General features: G+C 39.5%; 1 protein-coding gene and 1 pseudogene across 1 annotated transcript; one reads left to right on the forward strand and one right to left on the reverse strand.

The window, feature by feature from the left end:
• Positions 1-4,477: 4,477 nt before the first annotated feature.
• LOC120033068 lies at positions 4,478-10,502 on the reverse strand. The gene is made up of 3 exons (XM_038979352.1): positions 10,222-10,502; positions 7,242-7,735; positions 4,478-6,726 (listed from the first exon to the last, which is right to left on the reverse strand). The coding sequence occupies exons 1-3, from the start codon at positions 10,463-10,465 to the stop codon at positions 6,196-6,198; spliced, it is 1,269 nt and encodes a 422-aa protein (XP_038835280.1). The 5' UTR covers positions 10,466-10,502; the 3' UTR covers positions 4,478-6,195.
• A 469-nt stretch (positions 10,503-10,971) lies between these two features.
• LOC120043928 lies at positions 10,972-12,398 on the forward strand (annotated as a pseudogene).
• Positions 12,399-14,597: the final 2,199 nt, after the last annotated feature.

Consider the following 14,597-nt stretch of genomic DNA (forward strand, 5'->3'; position numbering starts at 1 on the left):
GGCTAAAGAGACAAGACTAACAAGGGAAATACATGAACTAATAGTACAGGTACACTACCGTTCAAAAGTTTGGGGTCACAGAAATGTCCTTGTTTTTGAAAGAAAATCACATTTGTTGTTCAATAAAATAACATCAAATTGATCAGAAATACAGTGTAGACATTGTTAATGTTGTAAATGACTATTGTAGCTGGAAACGGCAAATGTTTCTACATAGGCGTACAGAGGCCCATTATCAGCAACCATCACTCCTGTGATCCAATGGCACATTGTGTTAGCTAATCCAAGTTTATAATTTAATGGACAAAAAAGTTGCCTTTCTTTCAAAAACAAGGACATTTCTAAGTGACCCCAAACCTTTGTAAATGTTGTGTAGATAGCAATAAAAACGACACTACAGAGATACAAAATAAGTTAGAGGAAAATCAAAAAGAATTGGAGGAACTTATTCAAGAATGATCTAATGTAATCTATTACAAAAATAAAGCAAACTGGATGGAATATAGAGAGAAATGCACCAGGAACGCTAACAAAGATATTTTGCAAAAACTCGTTACTGAGAGTCATCTATGATTCTCCGAATTATATTTTAAGAGGAAGCTAAATATTTTAAGCAGATGTTCTCTTTTCTGTCTCATCCTTACTGTAAGGAATTATCCCCCCCCCCCCAAAAAATATGGAAAATTAATGTACAGAAAGATCAGTGCGAAGGCCAAATTACAGAGGACTAACTTTTTGAGGCTATTAAATCCTTTCAGTCTGGAAAAACTCCAGGGCTTGATGGCATACCGGTAGAGGTATATCAAGCCTTTTTTGATATACTCAAAGCTCCATTGTTAGCTTGTTTTAACTACTCCTATAGAAATGGTAGTCTGTTAGGTACTTAGCGGGAAAGTCTGATTTCACTATTATTAAAACAAGACCCAGATGGTAAATATAAAGATCCAGTCTATCTTAAAAACTGGAGGCCTCACACTTCAATGTGTGATGCAAAAATACTAGCAAAATGCTTAGCATAGGTTTTACCAGGTATTGTTCATCCTGATCAGACATTTTACATGGATGATACATTGGAGATAATATACAAAAACTACTAGAAATAATAGAACATCATGAAACATCTCAGAAGCATTTATAGTGGATTTTGAAAAGGCCTTTCAAAACTGGATTTTATTTATAAATGCCTGGATGTTTTCAATGTTGGTGATTCCCTTATAAAATGGGTAAAAGTAATGTATAACAACCCCAGGTGTAAAATAGTAAATAACGGCTACTTCTCAGAGAGTTTTGAATTGTCAAGCGGAGTTAAACAAGGGTGTCCGCTGTCACCATATCTATTTGTTATGGCCATCGAAATGCTAGTTATTAAAATCAGATGAAATATCAACATTAGAGGATTAGAACTCCAAGGCTTAAAAACAAAGGTGTCCATGTATGCCGATGACTCAAGTTTTATATGAAGTCCGCAAGCTAGATCCCTGCAATATCTCATTGAAGATCTAGATAACTTTTCTGGACTCTCTGGACTAAAACCTAATTATGATAAGTGTACAATATTACGTATTGGATCTTTAAAAAATACAACTTCTACACTACCCTGCAGTTTACCTATAAAATGGGCTGACGGTGAAGTAGACATGCTTGGTATTCATATCACAAAATACATAAATGAGCTCTCCACAATTAATTTCAAAAGAAAACTTAATAGACAAGATCCTGCAACCATGGAGGTAAATACCTGTCTATTTATGGAAGAATTGCCCTGATTAACTCCTTAGTCGTATCTCAGTTTACTCACTTACTTATGGCGCTGCCTACTTACTTCTCATGATTCATTTTCAAATCATATGAGCAAAAAATATTTGGCTTTATCTAGGACCCTAAACCACACAAGATAAAGCGTGCCTATCTATATAATGAATATCTATTGGGTGGGTTGAGATTATTAAATATAAAAGCACTAAACCTCTCTCTAAAAGCTTCACTTATTCAAAAGTTTTACTTGAACCCTAAATGGTTCTCATGTAGATTACTAAGAAAAGCTCATCCATTATTAAAAAATGTCCCATTAGCCTTTGTGCAGATTGTCATGTATCATTTTCGATTATTTGAAAATTATATATTTTTCAAGGTATCTCTATTTTTTTTAACAAGCATTGCAGAGCTGATTACAATTTTAATTTCCTCCCCCTTGAAAAGATAGAACAAATATGATCTATTCTCAAGTATGTCTGCATAAAGCAGTGACATCGAAAAAGCTTTGAATTAATCAGCACCTTGGAGAGTGCTGTCCGTTTCACCATCATACGACTTGGCTGTTTATTCTGTCTGCTGCGCTGCTATGTTGTGTTAGACACTTTTTTTCTCAATGTGTTCCGGTATCTCGGAGCCCCCAGGACCTCCCAATTTACAAATTAAGCACTGCTCTTGCACACAGAGATCGGAAAACGATAAAATGCATGTGTGCTTATCGTAGTGTTTACCATCCGGTACATAGCACAGAACCATCCTTGCTTCTGATCGACGCAGAGACCTAAGACTAGCTAGCTAGCACAAAGGCTTGGGTAATTAAAAACAATTATAGTAATTTTAAGCTAGCTGTCCTCCGGCTACACCATGGTGCTATCCTAGAGTGCTGTTGAGACTACTGTAGACCTTCATTGCAATATAGTGTTTTAATAAATTATTTGGTGAAGGGATTTAGTATAGTTTTATCTAAAAAGGATAACCTTTAAAATGTTTAAAACATTTTTTTAAATGAAATTCACTGAGGATGGTCCTCCGCTTCCTCCTCTGAGGAACCTCCACTGCCATTCAAAATTATAGTTTTAACCATGTTTTGAGACTATATACTGTTTGCTTACATTGGAGTAAAACAAGATCATATTTTGGGTTCTGGTGGGGTGTGACAGTTGAACTGAGGCTCATGAGGCGTTTACAAGTTATATTCTTCAAGAATCAATGGATACATATAAGTCCAAAACATGTATGTAGCAACTGCTGATTGCCAATTTAATGTCTGCACATTGTACAAACTATATATCAATGCCAATTGGAGACTACCCCACTGGAAGAAGAGGTCAACCACCTGTGGTGTCAAATGCCTGTCTCTGCCACCTCAGAAAAAGCAATGCCTTGCCAACACCAAGGTAGTGAAGGGAGAGGGAGGCAAAAGCACCAGTCAAGATCCAGGTGGGGAAACTACTGGCAGACCATGCCAGGGCTGCCCACAACAGAGAACAAAGAAAGTCGTTTTAGGACTATCTTAAAATACTTGTCTCACCTCCACATTATGCAATACCATTTAGCCTATGCTATGATATTGGATAGCCTATTTGTATCAAGTATTTATTTTCAGTGTGAATGATGGAAAGTAACATTTTTGTTCAAATTATTAATAGGCATCAGGAAGGTGCATGTAATGGTTTTCTGTAATGACTGTATTTATGCTCTGAAACCACATTCTCTGTGTCTACATTCATAGGTCATGGACAGGACACACCAGACCTAAAGCCATCATCTTGGGTGGTGCACACCCCAGGCTGGCAAACTTGGATAAGCTGTTCTTTGTCCTTGATGTGATGTTCCTCAAGGTGACATTCTGGTGAAATCAATCCTAATTTATTATGTATGTATATAATTAGTCTACCATAATTATATCTTCAGATTAACTGCATAATATCCTACAAAAGCTAATTTGATGGGTAGCTAGGCTGGGACTCCCTATGACAATCAGTCCTACACCTTTGTCCAGAGGTGTCAAACTCAATTCCTGGAGAGCCACGTGTCTATTGGGTTATTTCCTTTGAATTCATTTTCAATTAAGACCCAAAAAAACAGGTGAGAGGAGTTCCAAAATAATAAACCCACAAACACTTGCCTCTCCAGGAATTTTGTTTGACACCCCTGCCTTAGTCCTTACGTCAAGAGGTCTAAGCATAACAATACATTTTAAATGCCCAAAACAATACATTTTAAATGCCCAAATTCAGAATCAATTGTTCTTCCAAAAATAATATGGTCACTGGGATTTGTTTATTTTGATTGCAGAAAGATTTACGGCCTATATAAACAGCAGCATGGCCTTGATTTTAAGTCCCAATGAGGGGATTTGATCAAGCTGGCCCAGGCACCCAGGTGGGAGGTTTCACCGGGTGAAAAGTGGTTACATTCGTTTTGAAACCGGGCTTCCTCCTGGGCGTGAGCCGGGTGAAATAGCGAAGTCGGCTTAAAACAAAATGGACGTATGTCAAGCACGTGGAGTAATTATTACAACACATGCAAAGTGTTTACTCTTGATAAAAACACATATTTACTTTATCTGCCTTAAACCAGTTTAATAATACATGTATGTCTCAATACTTATGTAAATAAGGTATTTAAAAAATAAAATGAATTTGCTAAAATTTCTAAAAACATGTTTTCGCTTTGTCATTATGGGGTAATGTGTGTAGATTGATGAGTATTATTTTTCCAATTAAACCATTTTAGAATAAGGCTGTAATGTAACAAAACGTGGAAAAAGTCAAGGGGTCTGTATACTTTCCGAAGGCACCGTATGTCGTTGCACTATACACTACATTGGATGTATCTTCATGTTGTCTTTTTTCTTTCCTGCTGCCAGGACCAACCACCTGCCTGGCTCAGAACCAGTCCTGCCTGGCCCAGTCCACTGCTTCTTGCCCCTCACTGTGCTGGGTAACACAGGGTCACAAACTATAACAGGCTGGAAAAGTAAATGAAAGAAGTGAGTTTCAAGATAGTAGGTAACCGGCTATGCAGCCTCAAAGACAAGAATAGGCACACAAAAAGGGCAAGGACATAATTTCTAACCAGTATGCCTTCCTACCATTGGGGCCCAGGATAGTGGAAGTGGCTTCTAGCTTTATACCTGCCTCCATTAGGCTATTGAGTGAGTGCTGCACTATCCTCCTTGGCACCCTGGCTGCCTATTTAGCGATTTATGGATACATTTATTAATAGGCTACACCCGCATGCACTGTATTTTATTTGCTAATGTACACATGCCCTGTTTTTTTATGTAATAATGCACTGTTGTGTGTTTTAAATTAAAGTGTGCTTGATGTATCTGACAGCACAAATTAAATTCCTTCTGGGAAAATAAAGTTAGTCACACATGTTATGTTTTGCTATGAAGTGTTTCCAATAGCCTTAACTTGAATATTGTCAAATGAGTGATGCAACATGACTGTGCAGTTTATCTCTGCCACAGGCTATTTACTTGTGTACAAGACACATTCTTATTGCTTTTCCATACTGGCAACACTTGTCTTCTGTTGTAGAGGGTCCAAGTGGGAGTGAGGTCAGTGAAGATGAGGGAGGTAAAGCAGGGGCAGGAGGAGTTGGCAGAGTAAGCCTATATGTAAACTGAGCAGGATGTGTTTAAGAGAATGAAATGGAGAGTTAGATGTATGATATGGGATATTTTATGCTGATAAATGGTGAATTCCTGATCTACCATGACCTATTTACAAATGGGTTAAAATAAGGTTAGGTTAAGAGGGATTAGGGCTATATGGTTATGTGCTTAATAACCAAATCCCATACTTTACTCTTGAAATATAACTTTCTCAAAATGTCTACGTTATTCTCGAAATTGACTTTGCCTAAATTAAATGTTTATTCTCAAAATATTGTCACTTTAATTTTTTTTTAAATCCTACTGATGCAAGGAGAATAAATATCCAAGTACCACCACCCATAGATTTCTTTATCTTCACATGGCCATAATACTCTCCCGTAAAACACAGCCCTTATTTGAATTGTTTCTAAAATCCCCTATTGGGAAAAACAAATGGTGGAAAAACGATTTGAACCATTTCAGTATTATTACTCATACTGTGGTACTCTGAGAGTTTTGGCTAGCTATTGTTCAATTTAATGGCTCATCAAGGCGTGAACTGTGACCAGCCTCCATCACTACAGTAAGGCCAGTATTCTAATAAAAAGATAGAATCTAGAGTACTTTTTCATTAACATCTGTGTTTTAATTAATAAAATATTGAAATTCGTTTATTTTTTTTACATTTCTAAATGCAGATTTGTATTAAGGTACTGTACAGTGCGAAACAGGACAATGAGAGTTTTACTGTACATACTGTAGGCAGCTGTTTGTAATCACCTCAGCTAGGAAAGGAAGTGATTATGAGATCGGTCTGCAATATGCCTAATTCCTTAGATAAGCGAGAGCAGTCCATGTCCAGACTTCCTCGGTGACCTCAAGTACTCATTTACTCTGTCTTTTATGTTTTTTCGGGTTACATCACTCATGGAAGGAAACTTCTGAGACACAGTGGTCCTGATGAACATTCGGAGGTTCACTGGCAAGCCAAATTTTCCTCGTGATCCATCCCAGTTGGTATTCTGTTCCCACTCGCGGTATCTCTCTTCGCTTACGCATGCACGGAATAGCAAAACAGCATAGCGGTCCGGACGGCCCCCGCTGCGGTTGGTGAGCAGTTCGTCATATTCTGGTGTCAGATGAGGAATGGAAATGTCAGGATGTACCTTCGAGCGGTATACATTTGAGCGTTTTGGGTAAAGAGCGCCCTGCTGCTGGGCGTGTGCATATTCCTCCCCCTTCCTCTTTTGGCGCCATGCAATGGACCGGGGCACAGCTGGGCGGTGGAAAGGTGGTGAGGAAAGAGTGGGGTCCAGGGACTGGCTTGCTGTGGCCTGGCCTGTGGCAGCAGCGGGGCCTCGATCCTGCAGGACAGACACAGAATCAGAATACCTATAAGTAATTCTACTTTAATCTATTCATATACCTTCTCACTGATGGCACTAAATACTCAAGTTACTTTCATGGGATTCCCTTTCATCTAACAGACCTGCTGCCATTTCATTGCTCCATTTTCCCTTATGTGAGTCTTCTGTTTTAATGTTTTATGAGAGTACCCTTTACCTTACAGCAATAATCATAGACCTGGCACTGCAAAGATTTCTCATCATGAGTCTCCATGTGTAGGTTCAGATTATATTTGCAAGAGACATATGTGCAAAAAAAATAAAAATAAGACATTTCCATTTAATCAAATGTGTGTCAACATTAGTTTCAAGATCACCTATTAAACTTTGTTTTGACTTAAAGCATTCTACACACACACACACACAGGTTCTCTCTCACTAGCATGCACTCTGATCATAATAGAAAACGTGGTGTGAAAGGAATCCCCACATAACGTGCCCCAATGAAGAACAGCAGTACTAATTTGACTGACCCGTGCTCTCTTTGATTCCGGTGGCTTTGACCCTGATGGAAGCTCTCCACTCGCCACACGATCTACACTGAGGATTACTCTGTTTTCACGCTGAACAGCAGAATAGTGATTAAATGCAGAGAGGGGCTGAGGTTCACTGGTTGGTTCTAATGACATGTAGCCCTCTCCATCAGGTTCTGTTTTGATCTGTTCTATTGAAGTGCTTGGTAGAGAGGGTCCCTGTTCATATTCCTCACTTTGGGTTTGGTAAAGATGTGAAGGCTCAGTTGAGACCTGATTCTGGCACAAGCTTTTGACACAAGCAATTGTGAATATAACATTAGGGTCTTTTGACTCCAGAGCATGAAGCTGCTCTCTCCCATGGCTGGTCCTGAGCTCCTGCTCATTAATCTGTGTGGGCTCTGGGTCCTCCTGCCCCAGACTGGGGTTCAACTCCTGTTCACAGTGCTGCTGTTCAGGGGGAACCTTTTCAGAGACAGTGAGCTGCTGTAGGTCTGGAGGAAGGATGAAACAGATGACTAAGTGAATTCAGCTGACAACAATAATAAACCAAGACAACATAATTGTGACTCCCCCGCCCCACACACCTGTGAAGCTATACATGTACTTGGTTATTTACTTAAAGGGTGTATATGAAACAAGTGGTCATGGAGAAGGAAATCCTTCACCGGGCACCACAGTATTGTTTTTCTGTTTATTGATGAAAATGATATCCCTAAAAATTAATCTATTGGAATTTTAAACCAACGGTTTGCAAAGTAGTTCTGAATGTTCGGGACGTTTGGCGTTCTGAAACAATGGACTTTGACGTTACTCGAGGAACCAGTCAATCAACTGCAGCATACTAACCAGAAAATGTAGAAATATTTTTCATGAAATCTATAGCCCACTGCCTAATACCAGAATTAAGATGATCCAGCCTATTCATTCATATAGGCATCGATTCTAGAAATACAAATATATCTATTTTGAGCATCCATATGCAACATGCCTACATGATCAATGGCTTGCGGTTCACATTTGTAGTGCTGATCATGCAATGCATGCTAGCAGCCCGGGAGCTACATTGGTGGATAACCTTACCTACTTCGGTGCATTATAATCACCATAGAATAATGCATCATGAACTCCTTTAGGCCTACTGGAACATGACAGGCAGCCAAAGGTAGGCTACCTTTTTTTATTACTAGTTATTGATTCATTAAAATGACCGTAGCATTTCTGTTGTCAATACTGCGACCACAATACAGTAGCCTAGTAACTACAGTAGCGTAGTTGAAAGGTGGCTGTAGCAGTGGAGACGAGCTCAAGTCTATTAGGTTCGTCCAGGTTTGGCCGGGGTAGGCCGTCATTGTAAATACGATTTTGTTCTTAACTGACTTGCCTAGTTAAATAAAGGTAAAATATTTTTTTTTAAATATTACAAGCGGCACCCGACCAATCAATCAGGTGGTTCATTTGAAATGCTCCGTTATTAAAATAAATTAATTGTTTTGCTCCATGAATTAACCCAACAATGTGTACACTGGCATCTTGTCTATTTCAAATCTTCCCTCATTGACAGATCGGTGGGTCCACCCTAAAGTGTTGCATGTCATGATGATTTTAAATAGACAAAATGGCGGTGTACACATTGTTGGATTACTTCAACGAGTAAAACATTTATTTTAATAACGGAGCATTTTCTAAATTCCAATGATCCAACTGAACACAGACATTTTAGAAGATACATGTTTTGCCGAATCGAGAATGAAGAGTATCACCAAGTTAAGGTTGGTCAAAAATTCTCTGTGCTAGCCAAACAGTACTATCCTGTAACGGGTCATGAGAATCACATTAGCCTGTTACAAATCTATTTACACTTAAAAATATAAAACGCAACAAGTTAGTCGTATGTTTCATGAGCTGAAATAAAAGATCCCAGAAATGTTCCATACACACAAAAAAATATTTATCTCAAATGCTGTGTACAAATTTCATTACATCCCTGTTAGTGAGCATTTCTCCTTTGCCAAGATAATCCATCCAGTTGACAGGTGTGGCATATCTAGAAACTGATTAAACAGCATGATCATTACACAGTTGCAACTTGTGCTGGGGACAAAAAACGTGCAGTTTTGTCACACAACACAAATGCCACAGATGTCTCAAGTTGAGGGAGTGTGCATAGACATGCTGACTGCAGGAATGTCCACCAGAACCAGAACTGTTCCACCAGAGAATTTAATGTTCATTTCTCTGCCAATGTCTTTTTAGAGAATTTGGCAGCACGTCCAACCGGCCTCACAACCGCAGAACACGTGTATGGCGTTGTGTGGACGAGCCGTTCGCTGATGTCAACGTTGTGAAGAGTGACCCATAATGGTGGGGTTATGGTATGGGCAAACATAAGCGACGGACAACAAACCCAATTGCATTTTATCTATGGCAATTTGAATGCACAAAAATACTGTCTACCATAAGCCGCATCAAACGTTGTTTTAGAGAATTTGGCAGTACGTCCAACTGGCCTCACAACCGCAGACCACGTATAACCACACCAGCACAGGACCTCCACATCCGGCTGAGGAGTATGTCTGTCTGTGGGGAAAACTCATTCTGATTGGCTGAGCCTGGCTCCCCAGTGGGTAGGCCTGGCTCCTAAGTGGGTGGGTCTATGCCCTCCCATAGCTGCGCCCCTACCCAGTCGTGTGAAATCCATAGAGGGCCGGACTCAACTAAGTAAAATCGTTGAAATTGTTGCATGTTGAGTTCATATTTTTTTATTCATATGCCACCAGTTTAGCGACTGTTTTTCTGCAAATGCACGTAAAAAGTAGTTTAAAACAAAGTTTAACTTTTAAAATTAGGTAAAATTAGATTGCTATTGGTTGTGAATAGGCTACTGGATGGGTGGTTGTTGTTGAGTTCTTTTCTAACAGTTGTTTTCCCTGCTAGAATGTTTCATATACACACATTTTAATCAATTAACGTTACTAACCCGATCTATGCAACTTTATATCTGGTTTAAGAACGATATCAAGCAGCCTCCGTAGCTTCTCGTTCTCCTCCTTAGAACGATAGATTTCTTCCTGGTACTCTGCCACCGTTTTTTCAACAGCCCCAAATATCTCATCAGCAACTGCTGTTAATCGTTCATTGAGAAGCACTCTCAGCAACGATATTTTAGCCATTTTCGCAGAATGAAAGTCGTTGTTCTGTCCTGTCCGAACAGAATTCCACATGTACTCTCTTGCTACGGAACAGCACAAAACAATGCAGTGTGCGCATGCTCTGTTCCTCGTTAATCCACTGAGCGGCTTGACAGAAGTTTCATTACCGCCACCTGCTGTGGAGTTCTGATTCAACTGGGGTGTCCATAAAGCGGCTAGTAGCAAAGATTTGAAATGAATTGATCCATGAGTAATAATAATAATTGCCTTCAGATGTTATTCCACGTTGGACACTTAAGCAATAAGGCCCGTGGGGGTGTAGTATATGGCCAATACACGATGAATTATGTCTGTTCTTACGTACAACCCAACGCAGAGTGCCTGGATACAGCTCTATCTGTGGTATATTGGCAATCTCCCACAAACCCCTGAGGTGCGTTATTGCTATTATTGCTATTATAAACAGTTTACCAATGTAATTAGGTATACAGTCTGATAGAACATGGCTTTCAGCCAATCAGCATTCAGGGCTCGAACCCCCCAGTTTATAGTAGTAAATTATTAATTTGTCAAAGTTCATGGCACAAATATTCTTCCTGGACAGGTCTCCGTGCTTCTGTAACCGAAAGACCACTGCACAGGAAGCTGCGCTCTCATTGGTCAGTATAGTAGAGCCCTGCAGTTGCATGAATTTTAAGCCGAGCCCTACCCATGTCCGCAACGTTCAGGCCTTGCCCTACCCAGGTCCGATTGCTTCTGACAAATTTAAGGGCCGGCCCGAAACCCGATATCAGAAATAACTTACTCCATTCGTGAATCAATTAGCTGCTCCTCTCTGTCTCACTCGCTCCCTGCACGCTGCTTACTCTGCATACACTCTGCTTATGGCAGCTCTGGGTCTGTGAGTATCCATAGCAACGTCGGCTCCGCTTGGGCTGCTCTGTTCAATAATGAGACGAGAGAGTAGTTAGCTGAGCTACTTTTTGTCACTCTAAACTCCGACAAACTCAAGGAACATTATTATTTTCTGTAAAATAATCTCTCCTGTTTTTTATTTGATGGATATTTAAGCACTTCTGACACCATGTTATGGTTTTAGTCAGATATGACTGTACTGCGCTGTACAGGCTCGGGCCGGGTAGCAGAGCTCTACAGTGTAGTCAGAGAGTTGAGAAATGTCGAGAAATCAAAAGGGATGATATTAATTCATTCAGTTACAAACATCGACTCAATGAGAACACTAAAGAGAGAAGAAAATAAGTAAAGAGAAGAGCGACCTTAAGCTACTGCCCTATACCTTTCAACGAGACTTCTAAATTCACAAACTGTAAGTAACTTTCATTATTTTCATAATTGGCTGGAACAATTGGGCTATAGGCTTCATAGAAATCAAAAAAGTATGCAATTTTGATTGTGTAGACAAAGCCTTAGCTATAACATTATAGTTTGTTAGAATATTTGGTTTGAGCTCTCTGGAATCCCCCCTGCCCTACGAGGAATCCCTCAGCTTGAGGTGACCTTTGACATCGCGATGTCATTCAATGGCATTCTGAACGTATCAGCAGTAGACAAGGGCAAAGAGAACAAGATCACCATCCCCAACGACATGGGGCGGCTCAGCGAAGAGGACATTGAGAGGATGTTGCATGATGCCGACAAATACAAAGCTGAGGACGATGCACAGAGGGAGAAAATAGCATCCAAGAACTCCCTGGAGTCGTACACCTTCAATATGAAGAGCAGCGTTGAGGACGACAACGTGAAAGGCAATATCAGCGAGGAGGTCAAGAAGAAAGTGGTGGACAGGTGCATCCAGGCCATTTTCTGGTTGGAGGACGACAAAGAGGAGTAGGAGCTTCAGCTGAAGGAGCTGGAGAAAGTGTGCTAGCCTATCATTACCAAGCTATACCAGCAAGGAGGGATGCCTATAGGTAGCTGTGGAAATCAGGCAATGTCCAGTTCTGGTGCCAGCTCCCAAGGCCCAACCATTGAAGAGATTGACTGAAGTGAGGGACTTGTATAGTGGACTTTTCAAAATGCATTAGTACAGTATCACTGAATACGTTTTGCTATTCAGGAAATACTATTCTACTATTTGACATTATAATGCCCTTTTATGGCTCAGAGCTATTCAGGAAGTGTTTATATGTATTGGTTGTACTGTAAAGAGACAATGGATAAACAGTTTCTCTAAATGGGTGGAGAATAATCTTTTTTTAACATATTAAAAGAAGATAGAAAACACACTGTTGATGTTAATATGTCATTTCATACCGTATTGCATTGCTGGACATTGAACATAACATGTATTGAAATAAGTTTATTGGTATGTTGGCTGTTGCCTTCTCATCATAGCAGATTCAGTATTCACATATATATATTTTTTGGACACAATACCATGAAATATTGAAAACAAAACTTTGATCGACAGCTAAACCACCAGAAAGAGAAGAGCAGGTGAAGACACCTTAATAGCCACTGTTTATAAACTCTTTATTCTGTGATAATATCTGATACAATTACTATGGTCCTTCTTGGAAAAATAGGCACATTTCTGGTTATGCCAAAAGAAAAATCATTACATTTCTGGCACATATTGTGCCTATATAAAAACTAATACAGGTCACATTTTTCTTATTTTATGCTTAATGGTGTCAAGCTCAGAGAACCAAATATAATTGATTTGGAATATTTAATATTCCTTGGGTCACTGAAGGAAAGTACCAGATGAAAACCGTAATTTTACTCTAATGTACAGTACCAGTCAAAAGTTTGGACACACCTACTCATTCCAGGGTTTTTCTTTATTTTTTACTATTTTCTGCATTGTAGAATAATAGTGAAGACATCAAAACTATGAAATAACACATATGAAATCATGTAGTAACAAAGTATTAAACAAATCAAAATATATTTTATATTTGAGATTCTTCAAAGTAGCCACCCTTTGCCTGATGACAGCTTTGCACACTCTTGGTGTTCTCTCAACCAGCTTCCTGAGGCAGTCACCTGGAATGCATTTCAATTAACGGGTGTGCCTTGTTAAAAGTTAATTTGTGGAATTTCTTTCCTTTTTAATGCGTTTGAGCCAATCAGTTGTGTTGTAACAAGGTAGGGGGGTATACAGAAGATAGCCCTATTTGGTAAAAAACCAAGTCCATATTATGGCAAGAACAGCTCAAATAATCAAAGAGAAATGACAGTCCATCATTACTTTAAGACATGAAGGTCAGTCAATCCGGAAAATGTCAAGAACTTTGAAAGTTTCTTCAAGTGTAGTTGCAAGATCCATCAAGCACTATGATGAAACTGGCTCTCATGAGGACCGCCACATGAAAGGAAGACCCAGAGTTACCTCTGCTGCAGAGGATAAGTTTATTACAGTTACCAGCCTCAGAAATTGCAGCCCAAATAAATGCTTCATAGAGTTCAAGTAACAGACACATCTCAATGTCAACTGTTCAGAGGAGACTGCGTGAATCAGGACTTCAAAGTCACCAATAATAAGAAGAGACTTGCTTGTGCCAAGAAACATGAGCAATGGACATTAGACCGGTGGAAATCTGTCCTTTGGTCTGATGAGTTCAAATGTGAGATGTTTGGTTCCAACCGTTGTGTCTTTGTGAGATGCAGAGTAGGCAAACGGATGATCTCCGCATGTGTGGTTTCCACCGTGAACTATGGAGGAGGTGATTTATTTAGAATTCAAGGCACACTTAACCAACATGGCTAACACAGCATTCTGCAGAAATACGCCATCCCATCTGGTTTGTTCTTAGTGGGACTATCATTTTCTTTTCAACAGAACAATGACCCAACACACCTCCAGGCTGTGTAAGGACTATTTAACCAAGAAGGAGAGGGATGGAGAGCTGCATCAGATGAGCTGCATCAGACTCAATTGAGATGGTTTGGGATGAGTTGGAAAAGCAGGAAAAGCAACCAACAAGTGCTCAGCATACGTGGGAATTTCTTCAGTACTGTTGGAAAAGCATTCCAGGTTAAGCTGATTGAGAGAATGCCAAGAGGGTGCAAAGCTGTCATCAAGGCAAAGGGTGGCTCCTTTGAATCATTTATTTATTATTATTATTTATTTATTGAACTTTTTTTTTTTTTTTTTTTGGTTACTACATGATTCCATATGTGTTATTTCATAGTGTTGATGTCTTCACTATTATTCAACAATGTAGAAAATAGTAAAATA

Source organism: Salvelinus namaycush, chromosome 3, assembly GCF_016432855.1.
Source record: "Salvelinus namaycush isolate Seneca chromosome 3, SaNama_1.0, whole genome shotgun sequence".
NCBI classification, from domain to species: domain Eukaryota; kingdom Metazoa; phylum Chordata; class Actinopteri; order Salmoniformes; family Salmonidae; genus Salvelinus; species Salvelinus namaycush.

Coding starts and splice junctions, on each gene's coding strand:
- LOC120033068 (XM_038979352.1), bottom strand. CDS start 10,465: ATGTGGAATTCTGTTCGGACAGGACAGAACAACGACTTTCATTCTGCG. Junction 7,736..10,221: donor TATAAAGTTGCATAGATCGG/GTTAGTAACGTT, acceptor TCCTTCCTCCAG/ACCTACAGCAGCTCACTGTC. Junction 6,727..7,241: donor CGGAATCAAAGAGAGCACGG/GTCAGTCAAATT, acceptor TCTGTCCTGCAG/GATCGAGGCCCCGCTGCTGC.